Consider the following 20071-nt stretch of genomic DNA (forward strand, 5'->3'; position numbering starts at 1 on the left):
GGAAAGGGTGTCAGTAGCTGTGTGCTGCCTGCGTGGGAAAGCATGGGGCTACTGGAGCGTCAAGTCTTTTTTTTTGAGAAGGAACAATGTCAGTGTTTTGTGTCATCTTAAGGGCGTGGGGGGGGTGGGGCGGCTTCCCAGATGGCTCATTGGTAAAGAATCTACCTGCAGCGCAGGAGAGACAGGTTCGATCCCTGGGTCGGGAAGATCTCCCGGAGAAGGACATGGTAACCACTCCAGTATTCTTGCCCGGAGAATCCCGTGGACAGAGGAGCCTGGGCTGGAGTCCATGGAGGTCACAAAGGGTCAAATACAGCTCAGTAACTGAACAGCAAGGAAAGTATGTGGCTTGCAAGGAAGAACCTGAGCAGAGCAGGCGAAGCAAAGGGCACGGAGCCCAGATGCGCTGCCCGGAGGGAACCTGTCACGGGGAGCGCTGCTCAGGTGAGGCCAGGCTGCTCTCACCTGCCACTTGTCAGTCACACATGAGGCTATTTGCAGCCATTGCTTGCTTGTCGCTCCAATATGCTGAGACCACTGAAGGAAGTGTGAACATCCCTCATCTCAGAAAAACACTTAAAATGTATTAACAGCAAGAGGAGAACTTTTTGCACGGAAAATACTGTGCACTGTTTTTTTTTTAGCTTTTATTTATTCGGTTTTAGTTTTGGCTGTGCTGGGTCTTCGTTGCTGCACGCAGGCTTTCTCTAGCTGCAGCGAGCAGGGCTGCTCTTTGTTGCGGTGCACAGGCTTCTCATTACGGTGGCTTCTCTTGCTGCAGAGCCCGGGCTCCAGGTGCACATGCCGCAGTCGTGCGGCCTGGGGGCTCAGTGGGTGCGGTTTTCAGACTCTGGAACACAGGCTCCGCGGTTGTGGCACAGGGCTTAGTTGCTCCGCGGCATTTGGGATCCTCCTAGACCAGGGATCGAACCCGTGTCTCCTGCACTGGCAGGCGGGTTCCTTACCACTGAGCCACCAGGGAGGCCCCAAGCACACACTCTTTTCATTCATCGGCTTGAGTGCCGGTCGCTGCTAAGCTGAAGATTGTTTTGTGAAGTTCGAATAGGTAATTGCTATTAGTCTGCTCTCCATTAAGTAACATGAACACTTTTGTTCGTGATTAAAATGTTTGTTCTTTTGGTATGTTTCTCTGAGAAGAAAAGTCAGGAGATTTCCAGTAGCAAAACGGGGAAAGAGAACTCTGTGGACAGTCTCAGTGTAACAGATAATTCACCTCTTTGGAGACCAAACATTTCAGAGGCAAAGCAAGCTCCCAGAGATCATGTCACCGGGTTTCCAAAGTGACGTAATTTCTCCAAGTTCACATAATGGGCGAGCGGCAGAGCCAGCACTCACAGCTTGGTCTTGAGACCCCTCTCAGGACCGTCTCAGTCTTTGGGAACACCAGACCCTGCTGAGAACACCATCACCTGGAGAGGTGGCTTCTACGCCTGGTCCCCCGAGACCAGAGGATGCGGCACCAGGACTTGACCTCTGGGTACAGACATGGGTGGCCTTGTAAGGTCAAGGCTTCTTCGAAGGCTGCTGTTTTATCATAAAATTTCATGATCAGTTTATAGTCCATAACTCATCTGATTTGATTTTGATGGAAACATAGTGTTTTAAATAACCGATTAAACTGTAGCCTGACTAGTCCTTAACTGTATGCCCTCCATGTCATCACGTAAAATCGAGAACTTGTTTATTCTGTGGCTTCAGCACTGGCCCCCAGGCCTGTGCCCTGAACCTGTGGTCAGGCTGTTTCAACAAGCGTGGACGTGCAGTAGAGGCGTTCAGCACCCCCACTGCACCCCAGAGTTTTAAAGAAGTGGTTCCCAGTCATGTCAGACCCAACGTCTCTTTTTATAACATGTTTTTAATGTCCTTGTTACTAAACCTGAAATGAAATTCCTAGGTGGTAGAAGCTACCTTCACACATAACTTCAAGTCAATATAATGTTTGAACTGTAACATTAAAAAGAAATCAAATGAAAGCAAAGTGCAGGAACAGAATGTGAATATTGTGACTAACTCTTGGGAAGGTTCTGAACAAAGCCATGTATAATCTTTCCTGATTTCCATGCAGATTGCATTCCTGGAATAGTCAATGTATGTTGAAACTACTCATAACATTTTGAATTTACATGTGAGCCGAAATCAGTTTGTAGGTCTGAAAGTTATGAATGTGGTTTTTGGATCTGCTTGAGTAGCCAGTAGGAAAGTTCCTTATTGTACAGGCCTGCCCAAGGGCAGGATGGTTGGCATGCCATGCCATGCCCTGCCCCCAAATGCCATCAGTCTCTCCTCCAATCACTGTGACTTCCCAACACCTGCCCCCTCCCCCGAGCATTTCCTAAATGCCCTCTGAGAGCTGGTGCATGCTCCCTGACAGCGTCATTCCAAAGTGCCTTCTCCTCCCTGGCGAGCATAATTAGAGTCGTGGCTGGAAAGAGCAGCCCCCTCGTGGAGGGACTTACCATGATTGAGGGGGTTGGAAAGATGAAACTTCGAGACTGGAGTACAGTGCCCGTGGCAGCTGAGGGGCATGGGATACACATACAGAGACCCGGATGGCCACTGATTCTGGGCTGCCAGCCGGAATGTTCCCGCTCCTCCTCCTGCCTGTGCGGGAGAACACGTGGCCCCATCTACTTGGTTACTTTGAATAGCACACTATTTTTAGAATCTACTGCATATGAGGAGTTGGGGGTCTATGTAGAAAACAAAAGTTGGTGGCTGTTGTCAGTTCCTGTAGCCAAGTCAACTCAGCAAAATAAGAAAGATCAAGAGAGTACATAAATAAAAGAGAAATTAAAAAATCAGAAAAGATCAATGAAACCAAGAGCTAGTGTTTTAAAAGGACGAGCAAAATCAGCAAACCTCTAGGCAGGCTTCCCAAGGAAGAAAAGGGAGAGGACCCAAATCAAAGAAGAAATGAAAGAGCAGAAATAACTACTGAGACCCCAGAAATACGAAGAATCATAGAGAATACTGTGGATAGCCGTATGCCAAAAAATTGGACAACCTAGGAGAAATGGGCAAGTTTCTAGAAACACAGCCTGCCAAAACTCAGTCAGGATGAAACGACTAATTTGAACAGACTGATCACTAGACGTTAAATAGAATCTGAAATTTAGGGAGAAAAAAAAAAGAACCTCCCTGCAAAGAGAAGTCTGGGACTAGACAACTTCACTTGGGAATTCTAACAAAGGAAGAACTTATATGTATCCTTCTTAAACTATTCCAAAAACTGAAGAAGAGGGCACACTCCCAGACTCATTCTGTGAAGCCACCAACACCAGACACAGACACTACAAAAAAATGAAAGTTCCAGGCCAGTATCGCTCGTGAATGTAGATGCAAAATGTTAGCAGACCACATACAGCGGGACATAAAAAGGGCTGTACACACAATCCAGTGGGATTCGGTCCAGGGTCACAAGGATGGTTCCACATCAGCAAACCGACCACTGTGATATCCCACATCAACAAAAGCAAAGATGGAAACCACATGATCACTTCAGTAGACGTGGAAAAAGCATTTGACAAAATTCAACCTTCATTTATGGTGAAAACTCTCACCAGAATGGTTATAGAGGGAACATATCTCAACGTAATAAAAGCCATTTATGATAAACCCACATTCGACATAATACTCAATGGTAAAAAGCTGAAAGCCTTCCTGCTAAATTCAGGAGTAAGACACGGTTGCCCGCTCTCATTGCTTCTATTCAACCTAATATTGGAAGTCCTAGTCGTAGCAATCAGACAAGGAAAAGAAATACAGAACTTACCTGGTGGTTCAATGGTTAAGAGTCTTCCTTCCAATGCACAGGACGTGGATTTGATCCCTGATTGGGGAACGAAGAGCCCACATGCCACTCAGCAGCTAAGTCCACGTGCCACAACTAGAGAGCCCGTGCACTCTGGAGCCTGTGTGCCACAACTCGAAAGCAACAAAGAACACGCAGGCCGCAGTGAAGACCCAGCACAACAAAATAAAAATAGATAAATAAGAAATACAGGGCATCTAAACTGGAAGAGAAGAGGCAAAGCTGCTACTGTTTGTACTTAAGATGATGATAGAGAGAACCCTGAAGTCACCACACAAAACCTGTTAAGCACTAATAAATGAATTCAGCAAGATAGCAGGATACAAGGTTAATATTTAGAAACCTGAACCTGTTGCATTTCTTTAATAAGAAAATATCAGGAAAATAACGTTTTAAAAAAAATCCTGTTTAAATTCACATCAAAAAAAAAAACCTAGGACTAAACTTAACCATGGTGGTAAAAGAGCTGTATGCTGAAAATTATTAAATGGTGATTAAGGAAATTGAGGAAATCCACGGGGTCACAAAGTGTCAGACACAGCTGAGCAACTGAACTAACAGAACTGAAGGAAACTGCAGACAATTCAAAGGAATGGAAAGATATCCCATGCTCTTGCCGACAAAGGTCCATATAGTCAAAGCTATGGTTTTTCCAGTAGTCACGTATGGATGTGAGAGTTGAACCATAAAGAAGGCTGAGTGCCGAAAAATTGATGCTTTCCAGTTGTGGTGTTGGAGAAGACTCTTGAGAGACCCTTGGACTGCAAGGAGATCCAACCAGTCAATCCTAAAGGAAATCAGGCCTGAATATTCATTGGAGGGACTGATGCTGAAGCTGAAGCTCCAGTACTTTGGCCACCTGACGCGAAGAGCTGACCCACTGGAAAAGACCCTGATGCTGAGAAAGATTGAAAGCAAAAGGAGAAGGGGGCAGCAGAGGATGAGATGGTTAGATGGCATCACCGACTCGCTGGACAGGAGTTGGAGCAAGCTCCGGGAGACAGTGAAGACAGGGAAGCCTGGCCTGCTGCAGTCCATGGAATTGCACGAGTCAGGCACGTCTTAGCAACTGAACAACAACACAGATCAACAGAACAGAGAGCCCAGAAATAAACCCACATACCTATGGTCAAACTTCAGCAAAGGAGGCGAGGATGTAAAATGGCAAAAGTCTCTTCAACAGGTGGTGTTGTGAATACTGGGCTGCTGCATGTAAATTAATGAAGTTAGAACACTCCCTCACACCATATAAAACATAAACTCAAAATAGTCTAAAGACATAAATATGAGACATGACACCATAAAACTCCTAGAAGAGAACATAGGCAAAACATTCTCTGACATAAGTTATAGCAATATTTTCTTAGATCAGTCTCCCAAAGCAAAAGAAATAAAAGCAAAAATAAAATGGGACCTAATTAAATTCAAAAACTTTTTTGTATAGCAAACAAAACCATAAACAAAAGGAAAAGACTGAGAGAAAATATTTGCAAAGGATATGACCAGCAAACAGTTAATATCCAAAATGTACAAACAGCTTCTACATACAACTCAATCTCAATAAAACAAACAACCCAATCAAAACATAGACAAGACCTAAATAGACATTCTCCAAAGGAGACGTACAGATGGCCAACAGGCAGATGGAAAGATGTTCAACATTACTAATTATTAGAGAAATGCAAATTCAAAGCCCAGTGGGGTATCACCTCCCACCAGTCAGAATGGCCATCATTAAAAAGTCTACAAATAATAAATGCTGAATAGGGTGTGGAGAAAAGGAAATCCTCCTACACTGTTGGTAGGAAGGTAAATTGGTGCAGCCACTATGGAAAGCAATGTGGAGGCGCCTTTAAAAATGGAAAATAGAGTTACCATGGGATCCAGCAATCCCACTCCTAGACATAGCCACTTATGTGTGGACTCTAAAAAAATACAAAAGAATTTGTACGCAAAACAGAAACAGACTCGCAGACCTCAAGACGAACTTCTGGTTACACAAAGGGAAAGGGAGGGAGGCAGGACAAATGAGGAGTTAGGGATTAACAGAGCCAAAGTACCGTACATAAGCTAGACACACAAGGCTATACTCTACAGCACAGGGGGTTGTATTCAATACCTTGTAGTGACCTGTTAATATAATAGCATAGAGTATGAAAAATAGCTGAATCACTTTGCTATACACCGGAAACTAACACAATCAATTCTACTTCGAGAAAAAAAAGAATTTTTTTTTTAAAGGCAGGTCAGGAAAGGGCTTCTGTGTCGGAGCCTCACGGTGGCTCTGCACGAAGGGCAGCCTTGTAAGTCCCTTCAGCCTGGGGCCCTGTGTGTGCTCCGGTGAGTCTGTGAACTTGCTCCTCTGTTCTTTGCTCATTCCAGGGACGAGTCACACGTGGATGGAGGGAGGGCCCCTCCTTGTTTCTAAACAGAACCGGCTCTTTGTCCCACTTCAGGCTTCGACCGCTTGGTACTCCTCTTACACTCACGTGCGTGCACTTTAGTCCTTCAACTTTTCCCGAGAGGTGATAAATACGGTGGTAACATGTCCCCTGGCTGGAAGAAAACTCTCCCATCACAGAGCGTTGGGGTCACTGATCCGCATGTCAGCCAAGAGCATAAGTCTCCTGGGCTCTGCGGGGTTGGTTGGGAGCTGCTTCCAGCAGCGGCACCCCTTTCCAGGCCCCGGGGCTTCTCCGCGGAGGGGGAGGAGATGACAAAGCCGCCAAGCTCACTTCCCAAGAGTCACCCCAGGGTTATGGCTCATAAATCCCTGCCCCTTTCCATGTAGAATTCTGGAGCCCCAGGAGAGTCTAAGAACAGAGGAGGAGCTTTTTCTGTGACATGGGATAAGGGATGTGGGGATATAGAATTCCACACTTTGCTTGAATCCCAGCAAAGCTTTGGAGCTCAGAAGACAGTGTGCAGAGTCAGGACTCTGGACTTCATGTGGGGCTTTTCAGAAAAATACTGAGTCTGCCTCCAGGCACCTCTGTCCTCTCTAAGCAGGCAGGACTTCGGTTCCACTGGCGTACCACATTTCTGTTTTTAAAAGACGGGGGGTTGAATTGGTAGGAGCCACAAAAGGCTACAAAGAGTATTAGAACTCTTAGAGCCCCCCAGATGCCACTGTAATGGGTGCAGGGTACTGGGGTGTGTGGTCGCTCCACCCTTGGGCAGGGTCTCCCCTTCCTGCTTACGAAACCCCTACCACAGACAGGAGGTCGGGGAGAGGAAGGAAGCTGTGCAGGGGCCGGGCTAAGAGGGCAGGGCACACCTCGCCCAGGCAGGGCTTTCTCCTCCTGCCCTGGTGAATCACTTCTGCTTTAGTTTTGCTCAGTCCCCAGGCCAGGCTGGGCTGTCCCTGAGTTCCCTGAAGAGAGGAGCAGCTGATGTCCTTGGAGCAGTTTTATTACAGCTGGGATTCCTGGTGCTCCGAGCAGGAGGCCTGTCAGGGTCCCTGATAGAACGGGGGTGTGTCTGACTGTTTATCCACTGACTCCCGTGTCTCATCCTGGTAGAACCCACTTTTGCTCTGTGCTCTGATCTAGAACCAGAGCCCATTGAGCCCTTGGCACAGAGACCCATCACCAAAGTAACTCCTGCTTTTGCTGGTGACATCTTCACATAGCCCTTTCTCCAGCCCGGTCTGGGTCTACGCCTCCCTCGAGGGCATTTCAGACAGAGAAGCATTGAAACCACTGGGTGTCATTTCAGGGGCTCCAAAGAGCTCAGGTACTGTAGTCCTTTCTGTTTCAGCAAAGAAAGAATTCAGTGAGAGAAAAGTTATGGATAAGAAGTGATTTGTTATTTGGTAGAAACCAGTGCAATGCTGTAACCAAGTTATTAAGCTTCAATCAAAAAAAAATGATTTATTAGAATAGGGTGCTTGTGAGGCTTACAAGCGGGCAGGCAAGATGGTATCACATGACTTAATGAAAACTTACTGGGCTACAGTTTTATAATCAAAGAAAAAGTGGGAAAAGGAGACCATCTTTGTGTTTTTTGAGTAGATGTCATGCCTCCACTATCAGCTCCTCCTCCAGGTTGAGCAGCGGAGTTTTCTTGTCCCTACATGGTCAAACCAGGTTCACAGATTATTGTTTTTTTATGTGTGCAGAGAGCATGTCTTGCGTGCACATGTGCTAAGTCACTTCAGTCGTATCTGACTGTGGGACCCTATGGACTGTAGCCCTCCAGGCTCCTCAGTCCATGGGATTCTCCAGGAAAAAATACTGGAGTGGGTTGCCATGCCCTCCTCCAGGGGATCTTCCCAACCAGGGATCAAACCCAGGTTTCCCGCATTGCAGGCAGATTCTGTGCCATCTGAGTCACCAGGGAAGCCCAAGAATACTGCAGTGGGCAGCCTATCCCTTCTCCAGGGAGTCTTCCCATCCCAGGGGTTGAACCCACATCTCATATCTCCTGCATTGCCAGGCGTGTTCTTTACCACCTGTGAAGCCTGAGCATATCCTAGGGATCACCAGCTTACTGAGCTCGCTGGGCAGGATGTGGGTCTCACGCCACCATTGTTTTATTGTTTGGGCGCATACATGGCTCATGCTTCTGCTGTGTGATTCTATTGCTAAGCAAGCCTGCTTGGTTTTGTGGTTAAGCAAACCTGCATTCCTGAGTGGTCATTAACTTACAAGGGTCTCCCATAGTTTTTCTACTTACAGTCCCCTGGTGAAATTAACTGTTTAATCACCTACTTTGTCCCTTTACTCTGACTGTATCAGCAACACTTTGGCTGGCTGTCTCTCCAGCCCGCCTGTGTGCCCTTGTGGCCGGGCTGCTGGCCGGAGGTCTCTGTGCCTCCATTCCAGACCTTGGGTGGCACTGCAGGGCTGGCATCCCAGGCTCTGACTGGGTGGGCCCGGCTGTTTTTAATTAACCCTTTGTTCAGAAGTCCCCGGAACTCAGACTTGTGCCGCTTTGTGTATTTTTTTAGCATCTCTCAGACCATACGGGTCGCCTCAGTGTCAGTGTTATCTTGTTTATCGCCAATAAAATGTTGAAAGTGGAACTTTGGAATCAGGGGTTCAGCTTTTGAGGATTATTTTGAGGCCACTGGGGCGATAAAAGAAACTTTCTCATCCCAACCATCTCCGTTGTCAAAGGCTGCCTCGCTTTAAAGCCCAGCATCCGTAAGGCTCTGTTTGTGGGGTTCCAGGTCAGGTGGGACCCGGGGATGGGGGAGCTGTGTCTCCTGGGAGGGGCTGGGCCTCTGGCTCTTGTTCCCCTCCAGCCCTGGACTGTCCTGAGAAAGCCAGGGAGCCTGGATCTCACCAGAGGAAGCCTGGCCAGGTCAGCTCCTCCCCCACCCCTCCCTGATCCTGGAGTCGCAGTGGGACGGGGAGGGGTGGCCCAGCTGGGGGTGGGGGCAACACTGCATGCAGGGTTGTTTAGTGGCAGAACCGAGGCCACCTTCTCGCAGCAGGGAGCTTGGTTTTGGTTTCAAGGCTCCTTCACTTCCTTCCTTCCTTCTCTCTCTCCCTCTCAGCCTCTGCTCCCTTCCCCCACCCTTTCCTTCCTTCCTTCAAAAATGTTTGCTCTTTGTTATGAAAAACGTCAAACATACCCAAGCTGAGATGGAATAACAGAAAGCAGAGGTCGTTGCCCTGGAGGAGCAGCCAGCACCCAGGCATGTTGCAGCCCAGACGGCCACGCCCGAGGCTCTGACTCAGCGGTCTTGGGTGGAGCTGGGTATTCTGCATCTTTAACAAGCCCCGGGGTGGGGGGGGCGCCCCCCCTGCTGCTGCTGCTGCTGCTGCTAGGGAGCAAGACCCTTCCCCTATCCCACCACCAGCCCCCACAGCTGTCAGCCTGCCTAAGGCCCTGAATGTCTCCTTTGTATCTCGGCAGAGATGATCTTGGGCAAAGGAAGGAGGGTCTGGGGTCCAGAGCCCCTTCTAGGGACAGTGGACTGAGGGACGAGCCGCAGGACCAGTGGGGCCCGATGGCCAAGCTCTGGCGGCGGGGGGGCAGGGGGTGGACCTCGGCCCTGTGGTGCCCTGGCATCACAGCCAGCAGGCCTGGGCCTCAGTGACCAGTGGGAGACCTGCGGACCTTGACCTCCAGTGAGTATGAAAGGACTACCACTGGCAGCTGGGGACGGTGGTGGGAGAGGAAGCCTGTGCAGACTCGTTTTTTAGGGATTTTGTTTGATTGCTTTTCTATGTGTGTGTGTGTTTAAGTTTTTATTTTGTACTAGAATATAGCCAACGGCTTCCCTGGTGGCTCAGACGGTAAACCATTTGCCCGCAATGTGGGAGATCTGGGTTCGATCCCTGAGTCAGGAAGATCCCCCTGGAGAAGGAAATAGCAACCCGTTCCAGTACTCTTGCCTGGAAAATCCCATGGATGGAGGAGCCTGGTAGGCTACGATCCACGGGGTCTCAAAGAGTCGGACACGACCGAGCGACTTCACTTCACATAGCCCATGAACAATGTTGTGGTAGTCCCAGGTGGACAGGCCAGGGACACAGCCACGCATATACACGTGTCCATCCCCCTCCACACTCCCCGCCCATCCAGGCTGCCTCATAACACTGAGCAGAGCTCCTTGTACGGCACAGTGGGTCCTCGTGGGTTGCCCATTTGCATTATCGCGGTGTGTACATGTGCTTTGTTCCAAAGCCCTGCGAAGGTCGTAGCTTGCACTCTGAATTCCGTGGGTCTGTCAGCCCCTCTTCATCCTTCCCCTTCGGCCTTGGTGGTCATCTCCTGTGAGGTTGGGAGCTGGGTGGGCAGGGAGTCAAGGTGGAGAAATAAGCCGTCTTCGAGGCCAGGGGCGTCAGCAGACCATGTGAGTCTGGGTGGGTGTGCTGCGTGGGCCTGGGGTCTGGGCTCTTGTCCGTGGCTCTCAGGTTCCCGGGGCCTCGGGGGCCTCCCTGGAGCCTCGGGCTCCTGACCTCCTTCCGGAATCCTCTCCCCTCATCGTTGGCACGTGGTTCATGCTCTCAGGCTCCCTGACCGGAAGCGTCCCCTCCTCGCCTCCTGGGTCTCGAGCCCCTCCTCCCACCTCCACTGCCGCTCCCTAGCCTCATCCAGCGCGGTGTTTCTAAAGCAGAAGTCAGACCCCACTGTGTTCCTCCTCCTCAAACCTGTCAGTGCTTCCGCATTCCTTCCTGGAGATGAGGTTCCAGACAGCAGGGCTGCAGCTGCGGGGGATGCCCAGGCCCTGGGGGACCCGCCCCCCGGCCCCATCCTGGCACCTCGCCACCCGCCCCCTCGCCCCAGCTTTCTCCCCTTTGCTCCTCAGGGTGGGCTCAGGGCTCCTGATCCCCGGGTGGGTTGTGTTCTCCTCCAGAGCAGCCCAGCACGTTTTTTTTTCTCACCCACTGTAGCGCTTGTCACTTGTCCACAGCCCCCCATTGCTTTGTGTGCACCCCTGAGACTGGGCCCCAGCCTGCACTGGGAAAGCCCTTCCCTGGCTGGCTCAGCAGTGCTGCGTGGCCTGGGCTGGTGGTGGCGAGGATCCTGCAGCCAGTCCCCTACAGGCGCGGGGCAGAAAGTGAAAGTGCATCAGGAAACTTTAAGAGTCGGAAGTGGCTGTGACCCCCGGTGTGTGAGTTGATATTTTATAAAGTGTCAGTCTGCAGTGGTTTTGTCCTGCACCATGGAGGCTTTGGCTGGGGGCACACCGACACCGAGAACTGCTACCCGATGGTTGCCAGCTAGAGGGCAGGGCTGGGTCCCCCTGGAAATGCTGGGTGAGTGACCTCATGCCTGCAGGCCACCAGGGTGGACCATCGCTATTTGGTACTTTTTAGTTCACTGGGCAACTTGTTCTTACCGAAGATTTCCTCTGCTGCTGTCTTGAAGAATGGGTATTTGGGATGCTCTGTGTCCATTTCGTGTTCTTGGCAACATCAGTGTTTCAGGATGCACCGTGTTATCGGGGACCTGTGTGGCTTTTTTCAGGCATCTCGGGCTGAGTCGGGGTTGTTCTGCTGGTACTAGTTTCGTGCTGGTGAAGTTAGCTGTGCGTAGGTTCTGGGTTGTTCTGCTGGTACTAGTTTCATGCTGGTGAAGTTAGCTGTGCGTAGGTTCTGGGACACTTGAAACGTTGGCTCGTGTATCTGTCAGCTTCTAGCCAGAGTCCCAGAGGCAAGCATGGTTGTTACCACTTCCTGTGTCGTGAGAGCCTGTTCTCCACGTATGAGTCATGTCGAATCCCTGAGATGAAAGGACTTTGTATGGTGGTGACTGCAAGCATTTGAAACTGTGCTGAATCCTCTCCCTCCCTCCCGCCTTCTGATCTAAGGTGAAGCATGGCCGTGTTGATCTGTCCGCAAGGTTGACTAGCTCGTGTCCTCGCAGGGAGTTTGTCCTAGGACTTGGTTCATCCATGTGGTCCCTTTAGCAACACAGGCCCAGGTCCCTGAGATCATGGACGGGACAGACAGGCTGGATGGACTTAAGGACCAGAGAGGGGGTGGGCCCTTTCCTGGGGGGAGGGTGACCCACCAGAGTAGCTGGGGTCTGATGATGGGCCATGATTTGGGAGACCTGCCAGTCTGGTGGGGAGATCACCCCAGGAGGCAGGGGCTACCTGCTCAGACAGGTCCCTTTGAGGATCATTGCTCCTGTCCCGAGCTGGGCAGGACAGACAGGCCGGGGAGGAGCTGGGTGACCAAGGGCTCGGGCTCACTTGGATCACAGAGGCTCCCACGCTGTGTGAGCAGGAGTCATCCAGGCCTCACCGCCTTGGGCCAGTTCTGTGTAACCAATGCCCACAAGCATGGCAGCTTGGAACAGCACACGTTTATCAGCTCACAGGTTTCGAGGGTCAGGAGTCTGGCCGCAGCCTCCCGGCTCCTCTGCTCATGGTCTCAAAGAGGCTGCGGTCAGGGTGTCGGCCAGGCTGCATCCTTTCTGGAGCGCAGGGTCCTGAGCCCAGCTCCCATGGGTGTTGGTGGTGGTCTCGTCCTGCTGGTGTGGGACCAGGGTGCCACGTTCCCATCCACTGGGGCCTTTCTCAGCTCTCAGAGGCCCCCACACTCCTTGTTGCGTGGCCCCTCATGGGCAGGAGACTCTGATCTCTAGATCCACCTTTCCAGGCCTCCCCTGGTGAGGTCAGGCCCACCCAGAACTCAAGTCAGCAGATGAGGGGACCTTGCTCACCGGGGCATTTGTCTCTGCAGTGTGGTGTAACCCAGTCCCAGGGTGACATCCGTCGGACAGTACTCTGCCCACACTCAGGGGTGAGGCATGTGTGCAGCGTGTACACTGGTGACAGGCATCTCGGGGACCACCTGGAGTCCTGCCCGAGGCTCACCTCTCTCGCTGTCCCCCGCCGGCAGCCCCTCCTTCTCCATCCCCTGGCCTCTTTCTTACATCCTCACTCCTCATCCCCCTTCTCTTCCTCCTTGGCTTCCTTTCTCTTTTTCCCAACTGCCCTCCTCCTAGCTGTTGGGCTCTAACTGCCTGGTTCTCCACTGGCATAGACCCTGAGCCAACAGATCTGGAGCCCACAGCTCCCCAGGCAGGGCTGCAGAGGCCGCTGCACTCAGCGTGGGTGCAGATCTCTTGCTGGCCCGTCCACAGGGCTGTGGGGACTCCGCGTGGCCAGGTGTCAGCCTGTTGGGCCTCCCCTCCCTCCTTCCCCCCACCGCACAGCACCCCGTCCGCGTGGCCAGGCGTCAGCCTGTTGGGCCTCTCCTCCCTCCTTCCCCCCACCGCACAACACCCCGGCTCTCTAGTTTGCCTCATCACACAGTGTAACATGGTTTAGAAAGCTGAAAATGGCAATGAGGTGTCAAAGTTCTGATGCAGCTGTGATCCGTGACATCATTGATTTGAAGGACTTGGACTTGGGTAGGATGATCAAAAAGCCACATGAACAAAGCAGGTTATAGAATAAATTCCCTGTAAAGACATTAGCCAGCCAATCTGTGGCAGGCCAACTAAGGTCAGTCTTCAACTTAGATTAAAGTTTAGAAGGAAGATGAATTTGTAGTACTATGCAATATAATTTAGAGAAGGAAATGGCAGTCCACTCCAGTATTCTTGCCTGGAGACTCCCATGGACAGAGGAGCCTGGTGGGCTGCAGTCCATGGGGTCGCAAAGAGTCGGACACGACTGAGCAACTAACACACACGCACATGCAATATAATTATAGGGTGGAAGTGAGGGGCACCGTGGACATCAGGACCCACCATCCCGATGGGAGTCTGGGGTGCAGGGCGCCCCACCCTCAAATCTGGACAAGAGCACTCGGGCCACCTCACAGCTAGCTGGACCCAGTGACCACACCAGAAGCAGGCTGGCCGTCTCAGTGGCCTCACTTTAGGATGAGCTAAGGAGCAGTGAAAGCTGGGTCAGAACTGCTGAAAACATTACAAGTGAATTCCCATAAAAATTTAAGTGGAAAGGAAAACGGATTTGCTTTAACAGCAGGAAACCTGGATCCTGGCACATTTGCACCATTTAGCTCACTGGGCGGGTCTATCCCCTGCAGCAATGCATAAGCTCGAGATTTGTAGAAGAGGAAACAGGGTTCAAGTGCCAAGTCCCACGGCACTGGTTAGTCCTGGTCAAGCATTTTAGAAGGCTTTTAAACAGAATAGGGCGAAATCAGCTGCAAGTTGACAAGTAGTTAAATGGAGGCGGGTTTTGTCTTAATGTAATTTTTCTAAACAGCTGGAGCCACTCAGCTCTGGTCTGAGATGCTTTGAGAGAAGGTGGGGCTTGCCCAGGCCCCCGGTGCTGAGCCTGGAGGCATCGGGGAACAGTGAGGGGTGACCAGACCGGAGCTCTGGGAAGCAGGGGCAGAGTCCCAGCCCCGTGACCTCGGATGGGTCTGGCGGCCTCTCCAGGCCTCTGCTCCCTGCTCTGTAAAGGGAGCACTTGAACCGGTGACCCCGGGGTCTTGTCCAGCCCTGATGCTCTGTTCCTGCATTAATCTGTCGTCTCTCCAGAGGAATGCAGACCGCCCAGTCCTGCCACTTGACGGGCTGTGTGACCTTGGGCGCGTTGCCCTCTCTGTGCGCTAGGTCTCTTACTTGTAAACTGGGTGTGGTAACATGATCGTCGCAACAACGCTGCTATGATGAGCCCACAGCTTAATGTACGTGAAGCCCTCAGAACAGCGCCCACTTGGCTTTTAGCAGAGGGAGCAATCCTGACTGCTGAAAGTATTGTGATTCCTGGGCCCTTTTTAACACGTATGAGTCTGTGTTACTGTGTGTTTGGTAACCTCCGAACCAGAGCCTCATGGTTGACTGTAGCCTGGAAAGGAGCCGCTGGTCCGTCTCCTAACACAGTCTCCGGGTCTGTTGCAGGCGGAGGCCAGGTTGGCGGCAAAGCGTGCGGCTCGCGCGGAGGCCCGAGAGATCAGGATGAAGGAGCTGGAGCGGCAGCAGAAGGAGGTAAGGCTGGGCTGGTCGGCGGGCTCTGGGGAGGGTCCCTTCCAGGCCCCTGTCCCTCCTGTGACTCTGGTCTGGGTCAGTCCATGCGCGGCGTCCTGGACACTCGACCTGTTGGATCTGCACAGCACACTTGCCTGCGTGGATCGCACCGGACCAGCCTCCCGGCCCAAAGGAACCAGGAGATGCTGCTTCCAACTGTGGAGCCACAGTTCCCATCCTCTGAATTAAAACATGAAAGAACAGATTATTATTTTTTGAGGCTATCCAAACAGTCCCGTTTAAAAATACTTCCCTTGTGGTTTTTACACTTTGTAATAGGTTTCATGAGACCTTCATTACACCTGTAATAGGTTTCATGAAGCCCCGTTAAGTGATACAGGGAACAGAATAAACACCGGATGAAATAGCCAGGGGGAGAAATGGCCCTCCTGGGAAGTGGATAGCATTGTGTTTACACACCTGTTGATGCTGTTTGCTTCTTTCTTTCACCACCTCGAGCCGGAGCCAGAAGCCACGTGGGCGGCATGAGGGCTCTCTCACTCGCAGTTTGAGGGGTGGGCTTTCCCCTGACCTTAAAGCTCAGTGGGTGAAGGAGTCCCTTTCCCAGGGCTCCGCCTTCTCCTGTGGGCCTCGACCTCTGGGGGTCTGGGGAGCAGCCACGCCAGGCCCCCCCGGAGGGCTCTCTCTATTGGGAAGATTTGAACATTGTTGTGTTGAAGAGGGGGCCAGATGCCTTCTCACAGCTGATTTTCATACAGAGTCTGGTCTGGTTCACGTAGTCACATTTTCTAAGTTGAACCAGTGTTTTAAAACTCGTCAGGCTTCAGATAAAACTCTAGATTTCCAGCTTCTCGTGAAACTGCAGTTTCTGCCAGGTTCCCAAGGTCACGTTCCCCTGGGGGTGAGCCACTCACTCTAACTCCCAGCCCCTTCCCCGGCTGCAGGGTCAGCCGCTCTGAGTGAACTCAGGGGAGGGGCATGGACAGGTCTGAACTTGCGGAGGAAACCTCTTGCTTGTGGCTGCGAAAGCAGGTTGGCAGTTACTAGAAACTCAAGCCCGGGGGTTTAGTCAGGGGAGTCATACCTGGGTCCCAGTGGTGGAAAGCTGAAAGCTGCCAAGGAGGGTGTGATGTCCCTGAGAGAAAGGCCACCCCTCAGGCCAGCAGGGATGCTGGGAAGTGACCCCACAGTAGGGCAGCAGCCACGTTTCTTGGGCATCACTTGTCCTGAGTTTACATGCAAAGACTAAACAAATATTTGAAAGTAGATCACCACGCCCTCCCTCCTTGTTGGAAATACAAATGCGATTGTAAGTTCGTTCTAGCTTTTACGATATTTTGCCTCTAGAGTTAATTTAGTATTTTAATTTGGGGGCTTTTCTTTTGATTTAGTCGGAGAAGCATGGGTTTGACATTTTCTCTGTGCCTCTCCCACCTAGAATCACATTTACCGTTTTAAAAAATGGAAATAGACCCTCCTGAATTGTCAAGTTAATTATTTGAACTCTGCAATTGAGCTGAAACTGCTTAAGGCTGGGGTCACCTGCAGCCCCTCCCCTGCCATGAGGTTGGTTAAGGGCAAGGGTGGGAGCCTGACTCTCATTCTTTTGTAAACAAACTCTGACCCAGAGTAATTGTTAAAGTACATTCAAAGAGGCATTTCCAGGAGAGGCTTCAGGGAGAAGTATTTGGACTGGGAGGTGGGGAGAAGGCATAGCCTCATTGTTTGGTGGGCCTTTGTCACCTGTCAGAGACATTCCACCTGCGCTTCAGGAATCACCCTGACACCAAGAGCCAGCGCTAGGCTGACATAAAGCGTACGCATTGGAGGCCACCTTGGTTTTTAGGTTAGGGATTTTATTTATTTATTTTAGATTTAATTTTATTCATTATTATTTATTGGCCGCCCCACAGTTTATGGGACCTCAGCTCCCCAACCAGGGACGAACTCAGGCCCCGCCAGTGAGAGTGCTGAGTCCCAGCCACTGGACCCCCAGGCAGTTCCCCTCCCCGAGATTTTAAGTGACGGGTTGATTGTTCGACTGCCTGGTGTTGATGTCTGTTTAGAATGTTGCTGTTCATGCAGTAACTACTTGCAAACCCTGAGTGCAGGACACCGGCAGCCCCTTCCCTGTGCTTCGGAAGCCCACGGGCAAGGGCATTCAGGGGTTGGTGCAGCAGCTTCCTCACAGTGTCTGGGGCGGGGGCTGCCTTCCCCAGCCTCCAGCAGGAGTGGTGGCTCGTTGCTCTGTCTGCTTCCCCCGCTTCTCCTCCAGCCCCCAGTCTTTTTGTATTAAGGCCTTAAGAGGGCTCCAGGAAGGATTCTCCACAATGTTCTGTTGCCCCATCCAGGTTTTTCCACCTTTGACTGGTTGTCCACACTGCACCCTCCTCTGCTGGTAGTAAATGTTTTTGGTGGCCTGTGGCTGTCCCCTCTCCCCTGAAACCACTGGACCCAGGAAAGATGACCTTGAACCTGACAGGGGGACTCCCTTTGGTTTCCATGCTGGAAATAATTTTACCATTTGTCTCACAAAGTAAGAGAAAGTTACTCTCACCGAGAACACAAAGGGAAAATTTCTACAAAAGCAAGGTGAAAGTGAATTACATAGTATGTGTGTACATATCTATCCTCCAAATTATAATATATTCTATCCTTAATTATGGGCAGAATTGAATGAAATATATGTTAGGCTGGCCAGAAAGATCATCCCAGTTTCCCTGAGTGCTCCCAAACGAAGTTTTTGGCCAGCCCTACTGGATCATATGAGCAGCGTGTTATTCACGAAGTTCTTTGGCAGAAGTTCTTGTTTTAGAAAATAAAGGTTAAGAGGAATTAAGCTAAGTAAGAAATTATTTGAAGTGCCTCTTTTAAAAGCAAATCACCCCTTTCTCTTTTGAGTCAAGGGCAGTCCCCTTCCGTTCCACGTTAATTCTGCAAAGTGATCTCTTGCCGAACTCCTGCACTGCAGTTGCAATACCTCAAGCTGCAAAACTGCAGCTGCTACCCAAAGATGGGAAACTAAGTCCGGGCCATTTGATCTCAGTATCATTAAATGGGCCTTGGGTGCCAGCAGGGGAGTGACCTTGTGGAGTCTTCCCCCACCCCACCCCCGCCAGGCACAGCGCTCCCAGGACAGAGGAGCCCGAGGACTTGAGCAACCTGTCCCAGCTCCTGTGCGGCGTGGCCTGCCCTCGGGTGTCTGGTGACTGCTAAGGACCTCAGGCTTTGCAGAGAAAATTTGATTAAAACCTGGGAAATCTGGTTTAAAAATGCCACAGTTTGCCTCCCTCGGTCAGACACACAAGTGCCGTTGGTTAGTAGATGCCATTAGAATTTCAAATTTTTTTTTAAAATTTTATTGAGGTATAGTTGATTAATAATATTGTATTAAATTTCTGCTGTATGGCAAAGAGATTCTGTTTTATCTGTATATTCTTTTTTTGTCTTTTTTTCCCATAGTGATTTATCATAGGATCTGATTATAGCTCCCTATGGTATACAGTAGGACCTTGTTTATCCATTCTTTATGTAGCAGTTTGTACTGAAACTCTGTCTTACAGTAGAGACGCATACGTGGTCACAGGGTGAAACTGTGTTGTGATTCAGGTTCCGGGGAAGGTCTTGCACAAAAGCAGTGTGCTGACCAGGGGGTTCTTAGCATGCGGCCCCCACAGGGATGCTTTCACGTGTGGGAACAGGTTTCCAGGGCGTGTGGGTCTGAGTGCGAGGACCCAGAGGAAAGCGTACCTTCACTGCCTGGGAGGTGCCTTCGGTAAACGTCAGCTTTTAAAATGAGCCCTGTGTGGGTCTCCTCTGCGGGACCCTTCTCCCTGCTGTGAGCTCAGGGACAGGCCAAGTAGACTGCGAGGGTGCCTTCTCTGCTGAAAGCACGCTTTTCTCGGGGTCAGACCACGTGCCTGGTGACTGCACCCCACACTGCGAATTATCTGGGTGCAGAAGGACACCCTGAGTAGGGGGCCCTGCATGTGTCAGGGAGGAACCAGAGGCACTAACTCTGGCCAGCACAGCGAGTGTGGTCACCGAGTGAAGAAGCTGCCAGTGGAGAAAGGCAGGACAGGCAAGGAGGCTTTGTGGGCAGAGAGCTGGACGGCGGTGAGGGCGGACTGGGGGGCTCTGGCTTGGCCCAAGGTTTGTATTGACCTGTGAGCCCTCCAACGGTCACACCAAGGACAGCTTCGCTCACATAAATCCAGTGTCCTTGGGGCAGGAGAGCATTGCCAGGGACCGTTTCTGTCGACTTCCTCAACTAAGGGATTTGGAAGGTTTAAGATAAAACACGTGGATATGTATTAATAGTCAAAGCGGACTGGGGTGGGGCAGGGGGTCGGCAGGGACCTCCCGGAGCCCCTCGGCATGTGGCGGTGCTGGGACTGGGTGCCCTCACCATCTGGAACAGGGTCTCTCCAGGTTTTATTGACAGGTGAGGAAAGCAGGCCTTAATTAGACAGTTAATTAGACAGAAGCTGCGAAGGTGGCCAAGCCAAGATTCAAACCTAGAAATGAAAAAGCTGCAGAGCCTGTAATCCTCACCCCTCTGCCTCCAAAGCAGGCGTGTCATCACCGGTGAAAACAAAGGGCCTCGCCAGTGTGTTAACCTTGGGATTAACACCAGCAGTGTGCACACTGGCGCTCATGCAGCTCGGGAGTGCAAACACCCATGTAATCCTCAGTGGTTCACAAGCGGAAGCACACCTTGAAAAACCAGTTTTTTTTCCTTGGTGCTGATTCAAGGCACATCATGGGAACAGACCATGGTGTCCGCCCGTGTGTTACAGAGACACGAACGGCAGCTGTTGGTCTGGCTGATTCTTAATGTGACCCAAGTCCAGGGCTGGGGGG

General features: G+C 51.1%; 1 protein-coding gene across 10 annotated transcripts in view; it reads left to right on the top strand.

Moving 5' to 3' along the window:
- The window catches only part of LRRFIP1 (LRR binding FLII interacting protein 1), a 159851-nt gene that overhangs the window by 72312 nt on the left and 67468 nt on the right, over positions 1-20071 (top strand). For all 10 annotated transcript variants that reach the window (XM_052636465.1, XM_052636468.1, XM_052636470.1 and 7 more), the window contains exon 2: positions 15122-15208. In XM_052636465.1, coding sequence (XP_052492425.1) covers positions 15122-15208 — 87 coding nt within the window. The remainder of the gene's footprint in view (positions 1-15121; positions 15209-20071) is intronic.

Source organism: Budorcas taxicolor, chromosome 3 (assembly GCF_023091745.1).
Source record: "Budorcas taxicolor isolate Tak-1 chromosome 3, Takin1.1, whole genome shotgun sequence".
Lineage (NCBI taxonomy): Eukaryota > Metazoa > Chordata > Mammalia > Artiodactyla > Bovidae > Budorcas > Budorcas taxicolor.